At 42.6% G+C, this 21,444-nt stretch overlaps 1 protein-coding gene across 2 annotated transcripts in view; it reads left to right on the top strand.

Annotated features, from left to right (window-relative positions):
• Positions 1-21,444, top strand: part of UBE4B (ubiquitination factor E4B) — a 120,189-nt gene that overhangs the window by 17,382 nt on the left and 81,363 nt on the right. For both annotated transcript variants that reach the window (XM_055582364.1, XM_055582365.1), the window contains exon 2: positions 20,630-20,816. In XM_055582364.1, coding sequence (XP_055438339.1) covers positions 20,630-20,816 — 187 coding nt within the window. The remainder of the gene's footprint in view (positions 1-20,629; positions 20,817-21,444) is intronic.

Genomic DNA, 21,444 nt, shown 5'->3' with positions numbered 1-21,444 from the left:
TAATTTTTGTTGGGCTTTGTAAAACTCCATGTAATGGAAAACCACGTAATCACCGCCTGGCATTGGAGAATTATTAAGGGTCAAATCTTTTTTTCTCCCTAAGACAGAACAGTTTACAGTCTTGTTTCTAATGACAGTAAAACCATTGCCTTGTCATGAGCCAGACTGTAGGGTTGGTATTGAGGCTAGTTATGTAGGTGTGAGTGTCCTGTGGTAAAGCAGCCAAGGCAGTAGAGTTCAAAAGACAGTTAGTTTGAAAATTGTGTATTTTGCCAGTAATTGCTAAAACTTGGCCTCAAGATAAGAATTTTGTGCTTTATTTTTGAGAGATTTATGAGAAAAGTATTGGCGAAATATTAATGGAGGAAGTCAGGTAACACCTTGTCTCATTCCTTTCTCAAGTGAGGGAAGGGGAACCTGGCGGGCAACTGAGGGAATGTAGGTAAAGAGAAGTGTTGGGAGTAGAGGGGCCCCAGCCTGGGGCTGAGTACAGGGCGGTCAGGTAGGTAGCAGGTGACCATGAAATGGTTGTGTCCAAATCAGGACTCTTGCTTCCAAGGGGGCTTTGGCTGCTACCTGGCAGTGCACTCCAGGTGCGTGTGTGAGTGTGAAGTTGCTTCAGTTGTGTCCCAACCCTTTGTGACTCTATGGACCCTAGCCTGCCAGGCTCCTCTGTCCATGGGCTTCTCCAGGCAAGAATACTGGAGTGGGTTGCCATGCCCTCCTCCACTATCTTGGCTGCTTTCCCACAGGATACACCTAAGTAAGTAGCCTCACCACCAGCCCTACTGTCTGGCTCATGACAAAGAGATGGTTTTACTGTCATTAGAAACGAGACTGTCAACTGTTATGTCTTAGGGAGAAAAAAGATATGACCCTGAATAAAATTAGATGGGAGTACCTGGAATGTGGGCTTCCCAGGGGGTGCTAGTAGTGAAGAACCCTCCTGCTGATGCAGGAGATGTCAGACATGTGGGTTCGATCCCTGGGTTGGGAAGATCCCCTGGAGGAGGGCATGGCAACCCACGCCAGTATTCTTGGCTGGAGGATCCCATGGACAGAGGAGCTCAGTGGGCTTTGGTCCATAGGGTCTCAAAGGATTGGGACCCGACTGAAGCAACTTTGCACTCACACATGCACCTGGAGTGCATTGCTAGGAGCTGGAACAGATGTGCTCCCTGCTGTGAAAGTCGCTCAGTCGTGTCTGACTCTTTGTGGCCCCACGGACTATACAGTCCATGGAATTCTCTAGGCCAGAATACTGGAGTAGGTGGCTTCCCTTCTCCAGGGGATCTTCCCAGCCCAGGGATCGAACCCAGGTCTCCCACATTGCAGGCGGATTCTTTACCATCTGAGCCACAAGGGAAGTCCCTTGCGTAGCATGTTTGGGCTGGGGAGGTGCATTTGGGTTAAAGCACTGATGCTTTTAAGTTTTTGATTTGGGAGTCAGTCCTAAACATGGTCTGGGAGTTGGTGGAGGACAGGGAAGCCTGGTGTGCTGCAGTCCATGGGGTCACAAAGAGTCAAACACACTTAGCGACTGAACAACCACCACCTGAACATAGTCATCACATCCTTTGGAGCAGAAATGCCGTAGAGAAAGCAGGCTTTCTTGTAACTCTGAGTAAACGTATTTTAAGTTGAGGGGGTCATCTGGAAAGCGAAGGAGAAAGGTTTGGAAAACAGATTGTGGAGGTGACTGTGCTGGTCTACTGTCGTCTCCTTCTGCTGTGCTTTGTGTGTCCTGTGGCACTATTCAGCTGATTGCAGGCTTGGTTCTGTATTTGGAGTATGGGGGTCTGGGCTCTTGAGCTGTTAAATTCATGTATTAAAACTTATGGTGCACGTCACAGGAATGTGGCCAGCTGTCTGTCCCTTTCTTCTGCTAACTTCCTTTTATATCTTGCTATTAAAGGAAGGGTGAGTGAAAGTCACTCGGTCATATCTGGCTCTTTGTGACCCCATGGGACTGTACAGTCCATAGAATTGTCTAGATTGGAATACTGGAGTGGGTAGCCTTTCCCTTTTCCAAAAGGAAGGGTAGAGTACTCCAAATTCTACAATTAAATGTACTTTGCTGCTAAGTCGCTTCTGTCGTGTCTGACTCTGTTGGACCCCAGAGATGACAGCCCCCACCAGGCTCCCCCGTCCCTGGGATTCTCCAGGCAAGAACACTGGAGTGGGTTGCCATTTCCTTCTCCAATGCATGAAAGTGAGAAGTGAAAGTGAAGTCACTCAGTCGTGTCCGACTCTTAGTGACCCCATGGACTGCAGCCTACCAGGCTCCTCCGTCCGTGGGATTTTCCATGCAAGAGTACTGGAGTGGGGTGTGTACTTTAGGTTCATTATATTATGAAGCAGAAATAAAAATAGGACACAGAAGGTAGAAACAAAATCTCTCTTCAGAATCTCACCATCCAAGGATACCTATAGTTCACATTTTGGTGTACATTCTGTCTTCCACTGTTTTTTTCTAGGTTAGGTATCCCGCTGCCACCCCACCCCCCACCCCCGCCGCCCCCAACTAAATCTTCTAACAAGCTTTTTGTTTTTGGTCTCTCTAGGTCATAGATTTGGGGGAACTTGAAAGGATTTTAGAAGTTTTTCTAGCTTAGCTTCTTCAGGTAAAATTGCTTTTTCCTGATTATAAATTCAGTAGTAAAGATTCACTGAATTCTGCATGATTCATTGTCAAAGAGTTCCAAAATCAAGAATAAAGGAAAAAGCAAGAATTATGTGTAATCCTATTATGCAGAGATAACCATTTTTTTAAAATAAATATTTGTTTGTTTGGGTGCATCAGGTCTTAGTTGTAGCGTGTAGGCTTCTCTAGTCGCACAGGTGGGCTCCAGAGCTCAGGCTCAGTGGTGTTGGCACATGGGCTTAGTTGGCCCCATGGCATGTGGAGTCTTCCCGACCAGGGATCTAATCTGTGTCCCATGGACTGGAAAGTGGATTCTTAACCCCTGGACCACCAGGGAAGTCCCATCATTGTTAATTTGGGGGTGAGGGAGAGATTGCCTTCCCTGGGTATTCTCTGTGTAAATGTACTTGACATGTTCTGCTGTTTCTTAACCTTTTTTGTTTCTTACCTTTGTGCCTCTGCTTTCTCTGGAGCCCTCCCTCCTGCTCCTGTGGTCTGTGATTCTACAGCCCTCAGACGGTGGCTGTGAACTAGTTAGGAAAGTTCTGCCCTTGGTACCTAGAGTTATCTGTCCTGTAAACACTGGTACCGATGACTCACAAGTGCGTATCTCCTGCCTGCAGTCTAGACCCAGATCTCTAGCTGCCCCACCCTGGGGGACAGTGAGGGCATGGACTCTCTGAGCTTGCTGTACTTCTCTACACAGAGCTCTGCTTTGGGGAGTCACTGGAAGGCTGCTGAGACTTGCTGCAGCTCAGTGCTTATCAGGAGTTCTTTTGAGAGCACAGCACATTTTTATGGGCATTCGAGAGAAGGATATGCAGCCCAGTCATCCCCTGAGTGATTTTTTTATCTTTTTTGAGTCAGGGCCCTCTTTAAAAATCTTATGAAAATCAGAGATCCTCATGACTCAGGTTTTGAATCCTTGCCCTCAGGACTCTAAAATCTATCCTAAAGCCAACCCACACCACAAAGGTGAGGCAAGGCTCTCCTTCCTCACTTGGGCCACTCTAAAATTGCTTTCTCTGAATCATATTTTTCCATTAGCATCTGCCGATACTACATACGTGATCCATGTTGTCAGTCACATACTTTGTTGATAAAACTACATGTGTAATGTGTACACATCTCCCTTCTGGCTTTATCTTACTTTTTCTATCATCTTATTTCTATCCTAGTGTGCTTATCTGTTTGATTCTAACTTAATTTAGTGAAGTTGATGTATTTTATGTGTTATTTTCTTAATCACTTTCAGTCCTTTATAGAACAAGGAAACGAAAACCATAAATAGAATAAATGTCCGCTGCCTACAGTGCATTTCTGTTTGGGTATTCTTACAGGCCCCTCATAACCAGTGTGTTTGTGCGAAAGTCACTCAGTCGTGTCCGACTCTTTGCAACCCTAAGGACTATACGGTCCGTGGAATTCTCTAGGCCAGAATACTGGAGTGGGTAGCCTTTCTCTTCTCCAGGGGATCTTCCCAACCCAGGTATCGAACCCAGGTCTTCCAAGTTGCAGGTGGATTTTTCACCAGTTGAGCCACAAGGGAAGCTCAATAATTAGATTATAACTGCTCTCTCCTTCTTGAAAACTCTTTCCTCTGTATTCTCAGTTTATGAATTTACCATCCACTTAGGTATCCTGGCCTGAATTCTAGACTCTCCACCCTTCCTCACATCTCACTTCCCAAATAATGACCAAGTTCTGTTGATTGTACACATTAAATGTCCCTGTAACTGTCCCTCCCCATGTACCCCTTGCCTACGTTTGCTTTGTCCCACCTCAGTCCATTCTCCACATGGTAACTAGAGTGATGTGTTTAATTTTTTTATTATTTACTTATTTGACTGCGCATGGTCTTAGTTGCTGCACGTGGGATTTTTAGTTGCAGCACGTAGGGTCTAGTTCCCCAACCAGGGATCGAAGCCCGGCCTCCTTCACTGGGTGCATGGAGTCTTAGCCACTGGACCACCAGGGAAGTCCCCTGCAGTGATGTGTTTTAAAAGATCAATCTGACCCGATCACCCAGTCAAAATGTCTCTTTTGCCTTCATGAAAAAGTTCAGTCTTAGGATGTTATTTGGAGCTCGCCATGTGCTTGCCCCAGCCTGTCTGTCCTGCCTCATATCTTGCTGTGGCTGTGCACACTCATCCTTATCAGACATCTCAGAATTCCCCTAAACACCGGGTGTTCTTACAAAACCTCCCCACCTTTGGCGATGCCGCTCTGTCCCTTTGCCTGCTGAGTCCTTCCTGTCCTGAGGAAAAAACTCTCATCAGGTCACTTGTACAGCATGTTTGTAGGTTGTAGAATTTGTATGTTGCTTTATTTTCTTTCTCTTTTAAAAAATGTATTTGTTTATTATTTTTCGTTGCACTGGGTCTCGGTTGCTGTCTGTGGGCTTTCACTAGTCGCCATGAGCAGGGGCCACTCTCTAGTTGCGGTGTGTGGGCTTCTCAGGGCGGTGGCTTCTCTGTGTTTGCGGAGCGGGGCTCTAGACACTCTCGGGCTCAGAAGTTGTGGCTCATGGGCTTAGTTGCTCGGTGCTGTGTTGGATCTTCCCAGACCAGGGATTGGACGCCTGTCCCCTGCATTAGCAGGTGGATTCTTAGCAATTGCACCACCAGAGAAGTCTGCTTGATTTTCAGTTACTCTTTTGGGCTGATTCAGAAATGACATTACTGTGGTTGGTGAAAGTGATTTTGAGTTCTGAAAACCTAACAATGAAAAAAGCCAGATGATAGTCTGTGTGCGAATTACTGATTGTGTCTCTGGGGAATTGAGATTTATAAACATGCACACAATAAGGAATAGACAGCTTATGTAGGTTAAGCAAAAGATGGGGCTTATTTTAAGGATACAGGGCTCCTCCTTTGAAGCCAGGAACAGAGAGGTAGCTGGCTGATCACTGGAAGGAACTGGAACCTGGAGCCCGAATGCTGCTGGGACTTCCTGGGTGTGTGCTTCCTTATAATTGCCGCTTGTACACACCGTGCCTCACCTTGCCTCTGTCTCGCTGCCTCACACTCAGGGGCAATGCTGGCTGTTCCAATGTCATGCCTGAACGTGCATGTGCAGCTGAACATGTCTAGAGAAAACCAACCCAGGCTGGTCGGTCTAATTTTCCTCTCAAGTTTTTATTCTGAAAATGTTCAGATCTGCAGAAAGGTTGATTGAGTCACCTGGATTCATCATTTTGTTGGTGTTGTCTTTTTCTGTATTCACTTCTGAGTGTGTGTGTACGTGTGTACATGTAAACATATACATAAACAGACATATTGGTTTTGACTGAACTGTTTGAAAGTATGGAAAACCATAAAGCAGAAGTGAGGGGAAGGAGGTGGTGAGGGAAGGCCTTACCAAGAGGGTAGCATGTGAGCAAAGACCAGGACAGAAGATGCTGGGCAGTCGTCTTGGAGAAGAGTGTGCACAGGAGAAAGAGGCAGCAGTACAGAAGTGACGCCTAACCCCTGGACAGGGTGTGGGCTGAAAACAGAAGAGCCTCTGCATCACTAAGCTTGATACTATCAAAATATTCCCTGCCCCTTCCTGATCCAAGGTTATGTTTCTCAGCCCCATTGGCTGTAGGCATGGCCATGTGACTTGCTTTGGCCAATGATATGTGAGCAGAAATGACCAGGTCACTTCTGGCCTCTCCCTCTGCCTTGACAAGTGGGAGTGTTCCCTGCAGAGGCTACTCTGTCATCCTGGGTCCTTGGAGTAAGGACAGTTTGGAGCAGAGCAGCACTTCCATCTGAATGTTTTCAGACTTCATAGACATAGTAGGAAATAATAATAATTTCCTTCTCTTCATCAGAAATTGTGTGAAAGGAGAAGAAAGGAAAAAATAGAAATTTTTATGTATCACTGCCATTTTCATTTATGTGTAACTTGCACTGGTATCTAATACAATGTAAGTACACCCAGTGGAATCATAGTGTATGCCCTTTTGCAACGTGCTTTTTCAACTCTGTTTAAAAATACTGTGGTCAAATACATGTAACATAGAAATATACCTTCTTGTAAGAGCAGGACATGTTGAGGTGAATGTTTTCTTTTAAAGAGACAGCATGACTAAGCCCCGTATGAATGTATTAAATATGTGTATGTATGTGTAACCTCCACATGGAGTGATAACGGATGTCCCAGACTGAGTTGAAGTCCCCTTGTTTGTGTCTTTTCTACCCTCCTTGTGTCTTGTGCAGACCTTATTTTGCTGTGTCATAATTGTTGATTTTCTTCTATGTCTTTCCCCAGTAGATCTGGAAGTCCTTGAGGTAAGAGCTTATGACTCCAGTATTGTCTTACCTGTAGTGCTTGCTACAGTGGTTGGTGCCAAGTAGGCACTTAATAAACCAGCAAAGGACTGAATTTGAGGGACAAGATGATGTTCATAAAGTGTCATGTTTTTCCATTTTATTTATTGATACTCTATATACTTTAAACCAGAAAGTGGAAATATTTTTAAGATTTATTTTTTGCTGCCCTGAATCTTCATTGCTGTACAGGCTTTTTCTAGTTGCGGCAAGTGCGGGTACACTCTAGTTGTGTGCAGGCTTCTCGTTGCAATGCCTTCTCTTGTTGGAGAGCACAGGCTCTAGGCACACAGGCCTCAGTAGCTCTTACACACGGGCTTAGTTGCCCTGAGGCATGTGGAGTTTTCCCAGACCAGGGATCGAAACCCATGTCCCCTGCATTGACAGGTAGACTCCTAGCCACTGGACCACAAGGGAAGTCCAAAATATTCTTTATTTCAAAACATAAATTCATCAAAGAGGGAGTTTATTAATATACTAATATTTTTAGAATATAAATACTCTATCTGTAGTATCATCATCCTATACATAAATCCATTTATTCGTAACTAATCATAGATAGACAGCACAGTATCATCAGGAGTAAGAATGCCTCCATTTGCAAGTCCCTGCAATGTCAGAGGGGATTTTCTTCTCTAAAGAGCAATGGAATCTGGAATTAGACTATCTAGCCTTTCATTTTCTAGCTATATGACCTTGAGCAGGTCACGTAACCTCTCTTAAGAGTTCAGTTTTCTCATTTGTAAAATGGGAAAATAAGTGTACCATCTCTTTGGATTTTGAACTAAATTTATATACATGAAGCCCTTAGAACCAACATGAAGCCCTTAGAACCATCATCAGGGTTTGGTAAGTGTTAATCCTGTTAATGTTAATTAGGTTTTTGTGTTAGAGTTTGCAGCATTCTCCCAAAGTTAATTGTCAGTGACTAACCCAGAAAACTTTACTGTCTGAGTAATGTATTCACTTCTGCTTTGTAGGAGAGGAGATGATAGGGTTGTATTGAAAAGGAAGGGCACATTTAACTGGTGTTCAGTTGAAATTTTTTTTTCCCAGTTGAAAATCTTTGAAGGAGAAATTAAGTCACTTCTTCTATAATGTTAAGGTTTAAAGAAAAAGTGTTTTTTCATATTTTCGGCATTGTGTGACAGTGGTAGATTGAGTTTAATATATCCTTTAAAATAGGGGGGATTTAAATGACAAGACTTTTGGAGCTTTAAGTGAAAATGTTAAAAAATTTGTAAACTTTAGATCATAGAGCTATGGTGTTCAGATTTGAATGTATTTATTTTGAGATATATTGTTGGGTTTAGATGTGTAGATGTGAAAGTGAAAGTCTCCAAGTCGTGCCCAACTCTTTTTGACCCTGTGGACTATAGCCTGCCAGGCTCCTCTGTCCGTGGGATTCTCCAGGCAAGAATACTGGAATGGGTTGCCATTCCCTTTTCCAGGGGATCCTCCCAACCCAGGGATCGAACCCTGGTCTCCTTCATTGCAGGCAGATACTTTACCATCTAAGCCACTAGGGAAGCCAAAGGAATATAGTGAAATTGTCATAGCATTTTATACGTTTTAGACATGACCAGGTATTGAAAAAAAAAAAACCAAAACACCTACAATAATATAATCAAAACAAAAGAATCTCTAGAAGGATGTCATCTGGAAGAATAAATATTTGAAAGTGTTTTTCTTTATGTTGAAATTTAGTATTTTAGAATGTAATAATTTGGGAAAGTAAGATGCTTTTGTAGAATGACTGTTTGCTAAATTGAAAACAATGCCTTTTGGACTTAGTTTTCCCCAACACAGATGCTAAAAATAGGAGGAACAATTTGGCCCATCCTGTCTTAGCTTCTGCCTCATGTCACCACTGTGGCCCTTGCTGTTTTGAACAGAGGCTGTTTTGAGTCTATTTTTAGTTAATCAGAACCGTGAGGGTAGGAAGTACTGCGTCAGAACAGTTCCAGGGAAACCTCTATTTATTTTACCTTTTTTATCCTTTAAAAATTTTATTATTGTTGTTTGTTTTTTTTTTTTTTTTGGCTGTGCCACGTGGCTTGCGTGATCTTAGTTCGTCGACCAGGGATAGAACCCCAGGCATCCTGAAGTGGAACCCTGGCCCTCAGCAGTGAAAGTACTGAGTCCTACCCATTGGCCCACCAAGGAATTCCTGGGAAACCTCTGTTATAATGTCATTTGTGAAATAAGAACTGAAACAGTCAAGACAAGAAAAACTAGGAATGAACTTTCATGATCAGTATGTTTGGGTTTGAGTTGTGGTTTAGGACACAAGTTGAGGAATTGGAAGTTCCTTTTTATGCTTTTGGGTTTTTTCTGTCTGTGACATCTAGGAAAGCAATTCTTTTTAAGCAAAAGTCCCTTAACTTTAGAAAGATTATACCAGTCTTGTGTGTTTGTATATAAAGTAGAGTAAGCAAAGAGAAAAATGTTTAATAATATTTTGGTGTGTGGTACTATTTTTAGTTTGTGTCTCATATGTTCTTCTTGTGATAAAAGTGAGGTCACATCTCTTAATAGATTAATTAGATGGGCTTTCATACCTGTGATTGCTCAAAGCCATTCTTTAGGAGGGAGTCTCCAGTCCAGATATTCTCAGGGTCCTCAGGTTGCTAAACCTGTTCAGAGCCACCACCATGGTGGAAGGTGGCCAATCCACTGAAGAGCTTCGTCTCCTACTGAGAGCGTTGCTGTGTGGCCGCCCAGAGCACTGCCCCGGCACCGCTGTTTCTTCGCTCCCAAGCAGGTCTTTAAGATGGGAAGTCAGGACAGGTTCTGCCAATCCTTTTCCAGCTCATGTCATGGATGGACCTGCCCCTTCTCCTTCCTGCACTCCCCCCTCTCCCTTAATAGTCCACAGGCTATTTCACAAAGTCTTCATTCTTCTTCTTCTTTTTTTTAAACCTGTGTTTGTGGAATGGTACTGGGAAGGGAATGGGGAAGGCAGCACAGTGGAAATGTTCCTTCTTTGGAAAACTTCCTTCAAGCCCTTATTACAGTGAGTCAGGACATTTGTGCTATGTTTATAACACTGAGGAGAACATCTGAATTTAACATCGCAGGCTGAACTTGGCATCCAGATTTAAAGTGGCTTTGTGATTTTTCTAAAAGCTGTGTGTGTGTGCTTTTTCAGAGGCAATATTATCTTTCCAATAATAGTAAATTTCATGTGCAATGCATTTTCTAGTGTATTTCACTTATGCTTTCATTAATTCACCAGATATTTAAAGGGTGCCCACTATGTGCCAGGGCCTTCCCAGGTGGCACACTGGCTCAGTAGTTATGACTCCTGGGCTTGATTGCCCCATGGCATGTGGGATCTCAGTTCCCCACTCAGGGATCAAACCCACATCTCCTGCAATGGAAGGCGGATTCTTAACCACTGGACCACCAGGAAAGTCCCTAAACCACTTTTGTTACCGTGTCTTAAAGGCAGCTGCCCTGGGATCTGCAGCCCAGGCAGGAGATGTAAGACCTAGTGGTCTTACTCTGTCTCGTGGCGTTGTATGCCATCTAGAAACTGACAGCTCTCAAACTGTCATCCTAACCTGCCCTCTGCCCCACACATCAGATTATATATCTTCATGACAACTCCATCTGCCTGCTTGTTAATAATCTTGTGTCTTAAAAGAACTATTTAATCTCTCCCCACCTCCATTCTTCTTACTGTCTTTACTTTGTAAACTGATGTAATAAATTGCTGGGGCCCAAGACTTTGGTGTCATCTTTGCCTCCTCTAGTTTTATCCTCCCCTTCACCCAGATTTAAAATAGCTTTATATTTTTTTTTTCCAAAAACCGTATGTGTTTTTTCGAAGGTAATAACTTTATTCCATAAACAGTATATACCCCATCATTTCTTCCATCAGTAGTGTGTATAATCAGCACCTCCTGTGAGCTTGAACTCTGTTTTCAAAGTATACCCCCTAATTGTCCACCCACCATTGTCTTCATAGCTACCCACCCTAGTCCAAGTCATCATCCATCTTCCCATAGATTATTCCAGTAGCCTTCTGAGTAGTCTCTGCCTACTTTCATTCTCCTCTACAGTTTATTCTCCCCAGCAGCCAAAATAGCAATTTTAAAATGTAGGTCAAATCATGTTCTTTTTCTGATCACAAAACCCCCTGGTGGCTCCCCACGGTCAGTCCTCTTACATTGGCCCTCAAAGCCCCCCTCTTACCTCCGACATCCTCATCTCCTACTGTTCCTCCCCTTGCTCATTCTGCTGTAACCACACTGCTCTTGTTGACCTTGGACTTGGCACACACAGTCGCACCCCACTTCCCAGAGACCCACATGGCTTGCTTCCTCCCTCCCTTCAGGTGTTTTCATGCATCCCCCCTTTATCAGAGAGGCTTCTCAGTCCACCTTATGTAAAAATTATATTGCCCTCTCCCCAGCATGCCAGACTGTCCCTCTTCTGCTTTATTTTTCTCTAATGGTGCTCATAACCACTTGGCGTCCTCTTTGTCCATTTGACTGTTGTCCTTGGACCACCACTAGAATCTGAGTTCCACGAGAGCAGGGACTGTTCTGTTTATTGGGGTACTACTTGATGAATGAGGTTGAATGAGGAGTATCTGAAGAGGGGTCAGTATCAGAAGTCTGAAACACTGTCTGGGCTTTGAATATTCAGTGAAACATTCTTGTGTGTGGCTTCAGTACTCCCTTCCCTCTGTGTATTTATTTCTCCCTTCATCCTGGGTATAAAGGCATGTTATGTGTCAGGGACTTCCCTGGTAGCTCAGATGGTAAAGAATCTGCTTGCAGTGCAGAAGACCCAGGTTTGATCCCTGGGTCGGGAAGATCCCCTGGAGAAGGGAATGGCTACCCACTCCAATATTCTGGCCTGGAGAATTCCATGGACAGAGGAGCCTGGCAGGCTACAGTCCATGGGGTCGCAAAGAGTCAGACAAAACTGAGCAGCTAACACATGTGCCTGGCACTGTGCTCACTGCTGGGGATACAGTGGTGAACAAGTAGACATGGAGCTTCTGTTCTACTAGGGAAGTTAAGACAGTGAATAAGAAATAAACAAGATATTTATGGACCGTGAAGGTTGCTAGAAAGATGTGACCAGAATATGGAATGAATGTGGTAGGGAGGGCTGTGCTCAATAGGATGGTCAAGGAAGTCCCCCAGGAGGTGATATTTAAGCTGAGAATGGAAGGAAGAGAAAGAGCCAGGTGGGTCAAGAATTAGGGAAAGTGCTGCTCAAGGAATTAGCGAGTGGCCAGAGGCAAGACAGTGGAAATGGAAATGGCAACGCACTCCAGTATTCTTGCCTGGAAAATTCCATGGACAGAGAAGCCGGGCAGGCTACAGTCCGTGAGGTCAGAAAAGAGTCAGACACAGCAACTAAACAACAAGAGGCAAGGTGGAGCTAAGATGATCTAGGAACTGTCCGAGGGCCAGAGTGGGACACCATGACCCCGGAGGAGCACTCTGTAGAACATGGGAAGGATCTGGGTTTTATTCCAGGTTCAGTATGACTGGCTTATTCACTCAACATAATGTCTTCGGGGCTCATCCATGTTGCAGCATGTGTCAGAATTTCCTTCCTTTTAAAAGCAGTCCATTTATGTGTAGACCACATTTTATTTATCTGTTTATCTATTGATAACACTTGGGTTGCTTCCACCTTTTGCAAATAATTCTGCTATGAACATGGGTAAACAACTACCTGTTTGAGTCCCCGCTTTCAGGTCTTTTGGGTAATTCCACTTGTAGGAATTCCACTTGTAGGAATTACTGGATTATATGGTAATTCGATTTTTAATTTCTTAAGGAACTGCCACTCTGTTTTCCTTAGTGGCTGCACCATTTTACATTCTTACCATCAGTGTGCAAGTGTTCCAGTTCCTCTACACCCTTGCTCACAGTTGTTATTTTATGGTTTTTTTTTTGGTTTGATAGTAGCCATCCTAAGGTGAGTGTGAGGTGTTAGCTCGGTGTGCTTTTAATTTACATTTCAGAAATGTAGAGCTTTGACGGGCTTCCCACGTGGTGCTAGTGGTAAAGAACTCACCTACCAGTGCAGGAGACAGAAGAGACTCGAGTTCGACGTCTGGGTCGAGAAGATTCCCCTGGAGAAGGGAGTGGCAACCCACTCTAGTATTCTTGCCTGGAGAATCCTTTTGACAGAGGAGCCTGGCAGGCTACAGTTCATAGGGTCACAAAGAGTTTGACACAACTGAAGCGACTTAGCACTCACAAAGCTCTGAAGTGTTTGTGTGCATGCTCAGTTTCTCAGTCCTGTGTGACTCTTTGCAACCCTATTAACTCTTGCCCACCAGGCCAGATTGGACCCAGGTGGATCCATTAAGAAGCTTTTGCAGAGGTCCTGGTAAGAGAGGGTGGTGGCCTGGAGAAGATGGTGGCAGAGGAGCTGAGAACAGAGGGTAGACTCATGTGGAAGGAGCAAGACTTGGTAAATAGTCAGGGTTGAGGAGATGAAGGGAAGCTGAACACAGACCCTGTCTCTCTGGCTTGCCCACTGGGTTGGGAACAGTTTGGGGCAGGGGTGTTTTCTGGTCCACCTCCCCCATCCACTCCAGTGAAGTGTTCATGAGAGAACAACTTAGTTTGTTTCTTGAAGTTTTTCTTTCTTTTTATTTTTAAGACAAATATTCTTTTTATTTCTGTTAAACTGGATATACAATTATTGTTGCTAGGCAGCCAACTTTTAACATATATATAACTGCAATTTAATTTCATGTTAGCAAGAGAGATGTTGAAAAGATACTTTTGAGTAGATCTAATCACAGTAATAAATAATTTATAGGGAATTCCCTGGTGGGCCATTGTTTAGGACTCCATGCTTTTTATTGCTGAGAGCATGGGTTCGAGCCCTGGTCACAGAACTAAGTTCCTACAAACTGTGTGGTGGGGCCAAAAAATAAATAATAATTTCTACAATTTTTTTTTTTACTTTCTTACAGGGGTCATGGGCTTCCCTTGTGGCTCAGCTGGTAAAGAATCTGCCTGCAGTGAGGGAAATCTGGGTTCGATCCCTGAGTTGGAAAGATCCCCTGGAGAAGGGAAAGGCTACCCACTGCAGTATTCTGGCCTGGAGAATTCCGTGGTCTGTCCATGGGGTCACTAAGAGTCAGACACGACTAAGTGACTTTCACTTTTACACAGGGGTTGTATTCATTAAAGCCCTAGAGGCTAATTTTGCCTTGACCTTTGCTAGTACAGAAGTGACTCTTGATTTGTTTCCTTTCATTACGGAAGCAAATTTTGTTTTTTTACGTTGCCCGAGAGGGAGAAGTTGTATTACAGCCCTACCAGTTAATGCACTAAGTGAACAGCACACTGATCCTCTCCTCATTATTTCCCGGGAAATTAATATGGCAGAACATGTCAGAAAAGCACATGGCGTGTGCTCAGTCACGTCCGATTCTTTGTGACCCCATGGACTGCAGCCTGCCAGGCTTCTCTGTTCTTGGGATTTCCCAGGCAAGAGTACTGGAGTGGGTTGCCATTTCTTGCTCCAGAGCCTGGTGTAGGATAGGCAACTCGACTTCCTTTTCGTGTTTAGTTTTATTTCAAAGTGCTAACTTTATAAACTGATGACAGTGGGTTTGAGGGGGGTGAAAACTCAGTGGGAATGAATATCACTGCTTTTAAAACAGTGGTTAAGCTTTGGTGATTATTAACTTTTTTCAGCTAACGTGAATGAAATTTTCTGCTGACAAGTAACACTAGTCACTGGGCTCTCTGCAGTTCAGACTCCAGTGCTCCATCACTGAGTGAGTTTTTCATCACAGAACTGGTGACAACTTCCACTTCCAGTCCTCATCGGACTTTTCCCCTCCTCTGTCCAGTTCTGGGTGGTAAGCACATGTAGAGACCGGATGCCAAGCTAGGTTTTAGGGAGATAAAGATAAGTGAGCAAGAGGCAGCCAGGGAAGTGCAGCCATTCTCAAAGGTTTTGGTCTCAGGTCTCCTTTATACTCTTAGAAAATATTAAGGCTCCCAATGATTTTTTGTTTAGGTGCTTTATATCCATCAATATTTTACTGTATTAGTTTGGTAATAATATTACCTGGAGTACCTGGAGAAGAGAAAGGCTACCCACTCTATCCACTCCAGTATTCTGGCCTGGAGAAATCCACGGACTGTATAATTCATGGGGTCACAAAGAGTCAGACATAACTGAGCAACTTTCACTTCACTTCACAGAAGTGAAAACTGAGAAATTTAGAAAAATATTTATTAATTCTTTAAAAAAATAATAAAAGCCATTATATGTTGGTAGCAGAAAATGAAAAGGAACTGAAGAGTTACTCTTGTTAAAGGTGGTAAGAGGAGAATGAAAAAGCTGGCTTAAAACTCAGCATTCAAAACGCTTAAGATCATGGCATCCGGTCCCATTGCTTCATGGCAAATAGAAGGGGAAAAAGTGGAAGTAGTGACAGATTTTATTTTCTAGGGCTGCAAAATCACTGCGGACAGTGATTGCAGCCATGAAATTAAAAGGAAAGCTTGTTTTCCTTGGAAGGAAAGTTTGACAAACCTAGATAGCATGTTAAAAAGCAGAGACATCACTTGCAAACAAAGGTTTGTATGGTCAAAGCAATGGTTTTTTCCAGTAGTCGTGTACAGATGTGAGAGTTGGATCATAAAGAAGGCTGAGTGCTGAAGAACTGATGCTTTCAAATTGTTGGCTGGAGAAGAATTGAGAGTCTCTTGGACAGCAAGGAGATAAACCAGTTGATCCTAAAGGAAATCAATGCTCAGTATTCACTGGAATGACTGATGCTGAAGTTGAAGCTCCAGTACTTTGGCCACCTGATTGGAAGAGCTGACTCATTGGAAGGGATCCTGATGCTGGGAAAGACTGAAGGCAAAAGGAGAAGAGAGCAGCAGAGGTTGAGATGGTTTGATAGCATTACTGATTCAATGGTAACTTGAGCAAACTCCAGGAGATGGTGAAGGACAGGGAAGCCTGGCATGCTGCAGTCCATGGGGTCACAAAGAATTGGACATGACTTGGTGACTGAACAAACAACAACAGTGTTAATATCAATAACATGTTTTTAATGAAAATAACTGACTTCCTACTTTTGCATTCCAGTCCCTTATGATGAAAAGGACATCTTTTTTTTTTTGGTGTTAGTTCTAGAAGATCTTTTCGGTCATCATAAAACCGTTCAGCTTCTTCGGCATTAGTGGTTGGGGCATAGACTTGGATTACTGTGATATTGAATGGTTTGCCTTGCAAATGAACAGAGTCATTCTGTCATTTTTGAGATTACACCCAAGTACTGCATTTTGGACTCTAGTTGACTATGAGGGTTACTCCATTTCTTCTAAGAGATTCTTGCCCACAGTAGTAGGTATGATGGTCATCCGAATTAAATTCACCCAATCCAGTCCATTTTCATTCACTGATTGCTAAAATGTCTATGTTCACTCTTGCCATCTCCTGTTTGACCACTTCCAATTTACCTTGATTCATGGACCAAACATTCCAGGTTCCTATGCAATATTGTTCTTTATAGCATTGGACTTCCATCACCAATCACATCCACAACTGGGCATTGTTTTTCCTATGGCCCTGTCTCTTCATTCTTTCTGGAGTTATTTCTCCACTCTTCTTCAGTAGCATATTGGGTACCTACTGACCTGGGGAGTTCATCTTTCAGTGTCATATCTTTTTGCCTTTTCATACTGTTGATGGGGTTCTCAAGGCAAGAATACTGAAGTGGTTTTCCATTCCCTTTTTCAGTGGACCATGTTTTGTCAGAACTGGCCACCATGACCTGTCCATCTTGGGTGGCCCTACACGGCACGGCTCATAGTTTCATTGAGTTAGACAAGGCTATGGTCCATGTGATCAGTTTGGTTAGTTTTCTGTGATTGTTGTTTCATTCATGTGTGGCTCAGATCATGAACTCCTTATTGCAAAATTCAGACTTAAATTGAAGAAAATAGGAAAAACCACTAGACCATTCGTGTATGCCTAAATCAAATCACTTATGATTATCCAGTGGAAGTGACAGATAGATTCAAGGGATTAGGTCTGATTAGAGTGCCTGAAGAACTATGGACAGAGGTTCGTGACATTGTACAGGAAGCAGTGATCAAGACCATCCCCAAGAAAAACAAATGCAAAAAGGCAAAATGGTCGTCTGAGGAGGCCTTTCAATGTCTGAGATAAGAAGAGAAGCTAAAGGCAAAAGAGAAAAGGATAGATATATCCATCGGAATGTAGAGTTCCAAAGAATGGCAAGGAGAGATAAGAAAGCCTTCCTCAGTGATCAATGCAAAGAAATAGAGGAAAACGATAGAATGAGAAAAACTAGAGATCTCTTCAAGACAATTAGAGATACCAAGGGAATATTTCATGCAAAGATGGTCACAATAAAGGACAGAAATTGTATGGACCTAACAGAAGCAGAAGATATTAAGAAAAAGTGGCAAGAATACACAGAAGAACTGTACAAAAAAGATATTAATGACCCAGATAACCATGATGGTGTGATCACTCACCTAGCCCAGACATCCTGGAGTGCAAAGTCAAGTGGGCCTTAGGAAGCATCACTACAAACAAAGCTATTGGAAGTGATGGAATTCCAGCTGAGCTATTTCAAGTCCTAAAAGATGATGTTGTGAAAGTGCTGCATTCAATATGCCAGCAAATTTGGGAAGCTCAGCAGTGGCCTCAGGATTGGAAAAGGTCAGTTTTCATTCCAATCCCAAAGAAAGACAGTGCCAAAGAATGTTCAGGCTACCACATAATTGCACTTATTTTACATGGTATCAAAGTTTTAAATTACATGCTCAAAATTCTCCAAGCTTATCTTTAACAGTGCATGAACTGAGAACTTCCAGACATTCAAGATGGATTTAGAAAAGGCACAGAGGAATCAGAGATCAAATTGCCAACATCCATTGGATCATCAAAGAAGCAAGAGAGTTCCAGAAAAACATCTGCTTCCGCTTTACTGACTACACCAAAGCCTTTGACACTGTGGTTCACAACAAATTATGGAAAATTCTTCAGGAGATGGGAATACCAGACCACCTTACCTGCCTCCTGAGAAATCTGTATGCAGGTTAAGAGGCAACAGTTAAAACTGGACATGGAACAATAGACTGGTTCCAAATTGGGAAAGGAGTACATCAAGGCTGTATATTGTTACCCAGTTTATTTAACTTATATGCAGAGTACATCATGAGAAATGCTGGGTTGGATGAAGCACAAGCTGAAATCAAGATTGCTGGGAGAAATATCAATAACCTCAGACATGCAGATGATACCACCGTTATGGCAGAAAGTGAAGAAGAACTAAAGAGCCTCTTGATGAACGTGAAAGAGGAAAGTGAAAAAGCTGGCTTAAAACTTATCATACAAAAACTAAGATCATGGCATCTGGTCCCATCACTTCATGGCACATAGATGGGCAAACAGCGGAAACAGACACTTTATTTGCTTGGGCTCCCAAATCACTGCAGACAGTGACCGCAGCCATGAAATTAAAAGACAGCTGTTCCTTGGAAGAAAAGCTATGACAAACCTTGACAGTGTATTAAATAGCAGAAACATTACTTTGCTGACAAAGGTCTGCCTAGTCAAAGCTATGGTTTTTCCAGTGGTCATGTATGGATGTGAGAGTTGGACCATAAAGAAAGCTGAGTGCGGAAGAATTGATGGTTTTGAACTGTGGTGTTGGGAGAAGACTCTTGAGAGTCCCTTGGACAGCAAGAAGATCCAACCAGTCCATCCTAAAGGAAATCAGTCCTGAATATTCATTGGAACGACATTCTGAAGCTGAAGCTCCAGTACTTTGGCTATCTGATGCAAAGAACTGACTCAGTGGAGAAGACCGTAATGCTGGGAAAGATTGAAGGCAGGAGGAGAAGGGGATGACAGAGCATGAGATGGTTGGATGGCATCACTGACCCGATGAACATGAGTTTAAGCAAACTCTAGGAGTTGGTGAAGGACAGGGAAGCCTGGCGTGCTGCAGTCCATGGGGTCACAAAGAGTCAGAGACATCTGAGCGACTGAACTGAACTGTACGAAAATAACTACATTTTCCAGAACAAATTCAGTGAGTGACATTGTTATTAGTTTCGCAATTCTTTTAAATGTCTAATTTAATGGAAGACAGCTGGAATCTCATTAACTTTTTTATTTAATTTGCTGCAGCACACTTGTCATGTAGCCTCTGGAAAACTCCACTTGACACGAGAGAATGAGAGTGAAAAAGGCAAATGTCTTAATGTTTGGCTTCACAGGCCCTCTGAAAGTGTTTTTGAGACCCCTAGATATGGCCAGCTTTAGTGATAGGAGCACAGACACTAAAGCTAGATTTTAGTGAGTTCAAATTCCAGCTTTGCCACTGACCCGTTAGGCAAGACATCTAACCTGTCTGTGCCTCAGTTTGCTCATATACAAAATGTACATAGGTACCTGCTTCAGTGGGTTATTATGAGGATTAAATAGTAAGGTGTAAAGTACTTAGAACATTAAGTTCTAATAGTAAGGTGTAAAGTACTTAGAAGCATCAGTTTTTATTTAAATAAATAATCGCTGTTAATAATTCTTTCCATCAAGGAATTTAATCTAGTTAAGGAGATAGTTGAAAAACCAAACAACTTCAGGATTTTGTATAAATTCCTTGATAGATATATTTATAGGAGAGGCTTCTCAACTTTGGGGCCAAGAGTCAGGACGTTCCTGTTGTCTGAACCATAGAAGGTGCAGATTTCCACCAATGTTAGAATGAGTTATAAATTCTTAATTCAGACAGTGTCCATCCCCATTAACTTTTGCTGTAATTTAACTTTTTTATCTTCCTTATTTGTAATGGAAAGAGTGTGAGCAGCCTGACTGGTTTGCTTCTCTGATGCCCACTTAGAGCCAGAAACTTTATCATAATTGTCACATATGCCCACTGCCTGGGAGGGCAGGTGCCCAGAGTTCATTGCCTGGTTATGAATTAATGACAGTCAAAATGCGGGAGAACCATTTCTGTGATCCACTAGGCCTCTGTGGTACATATTTGTAATCACTTGATAACTCTGGGATATAATTGTAAGGAGGAAATTATAGATAATATTTTTATTGAAAGTTAAACCTAATCATTTTGTTCTTAAAAATGAGAGTAAAATCTCTTAATGTAACTTTTATTATTTTCTCATTGTTTTAGGGAATTATATTGGATATTTATTATATTTTTAAACTTTAAACTTTTTATTTTGCATTGAGATATAGCCAATTAACAATGTTGTAGTAGTTTCAGATGAATATCTAAGGGACTCAGTCAGACACAGTGTATATTTGTTTTAAATTCTATTTAAAATTACCAAGTCTGTGGGTTTTATTACGATAACAAGGAGCTTTAATGTGTTGAAAAGTGTAGTATGTTTATTGTAAATTCACAGTGTCACTCAAGATGGTTTGATAAGCAGGTGGTAAAGCAATTAAGATGCAATTTTTAAAAAGTTAGTTGGTAACTTATAAAAATACTGCCACACAGAGTTATCGTTTGTCTCGAATGAGTCCTTTTTTCTCAAGGCATGTTTAGTTTTTAATGCTCAGGTTTGGTCATTGATAGCATTAATATTGTTATTCTCATGCAGAGTTGTGTTTCTCCTGTTTTTCACAGAATGCTCTTTCCCCCTTATTGTAGATCCGACGGAGGCGCCTTGCACGACTTGCTGGTGGACAGACCTCCCAGCCTACCACCCCTCTCACTTCTCCCCAGAGGGAGAACCCCCCCGGGCCTCCCATAGCAGCATCAGCTCCAGGCCCCTCCCAGAGCCTTGGTCTCAACGTCCACAACATGACCCCCGCTACCTCCCCCATTGGTGCATCAGGTGAGCCTCACCTTCATACCTGGGAGCTTTCTGTTACAGTTACAGTTGCGACATTTCCATGGCAAGATGAAATGAACGGCAACTTTTAAAAATCCTGCAAGCAGTGGTTTAAAGATTAAGGTCATTACAATGTGTTTTGTTAATGTCTGTTCATTTTGATGTTTTGATAGTGATGTTGAAGCTGACTGTTTTCCATAACTTTCATGCTTTTTTTCAGACAAGGCCAGGTCTTTGTCTCTGATGGCAAGGAACTTAAGACTAAATTTGGTTCTCCAGATTTTATGACTTTGGTTGATGCTTTTTTTTTTTTAAGATAAAATATTCTGCAAATGCAAGATTGAAATGATGGTCAAGATTGAAATAATGGTCATAATAATGCCTCTGATTATGGATTTCATTGTCTTCATTCTATATTGTCATAGAACCTTTTCTCTAAATTTTCAGGGTATGTAAAGTTCGCCTGGGGAATTCCCTGATAGTCCAATGGTTAGGACTCTGTGCTCTCACTGCTGAGGGCCTGGGTTCAATACCTGGTCAGGAAACTAAGATCCCATAAGCCTTGCAATATGGCCAAAAAGAAAATAAAATAGAGTAAAAGTTTGAACTCTTAACTATAGAAGTATTAATA

Source organism: Bubalus kerabau, chromosome 5 (assembly GCF_029407905.1).
Source record: "Bubalus kerabau isolate K-KA32 ecotype Philippines breed swamp buffalo chromosome 5, PCC_UOA_SB_1v2, whole genome shotgun sequence".
NCBI lineage: Eukaryota > Metazoa > Chordata > Mammalia > Artiodactyla > Bovidae > Bubalus > Bubalus kerabau.
The sequence above is the reverse complement of the archived record's forward strand: the minus strand, read 5'-3'. Positions and strand labels throughout refer to the sequence as shown.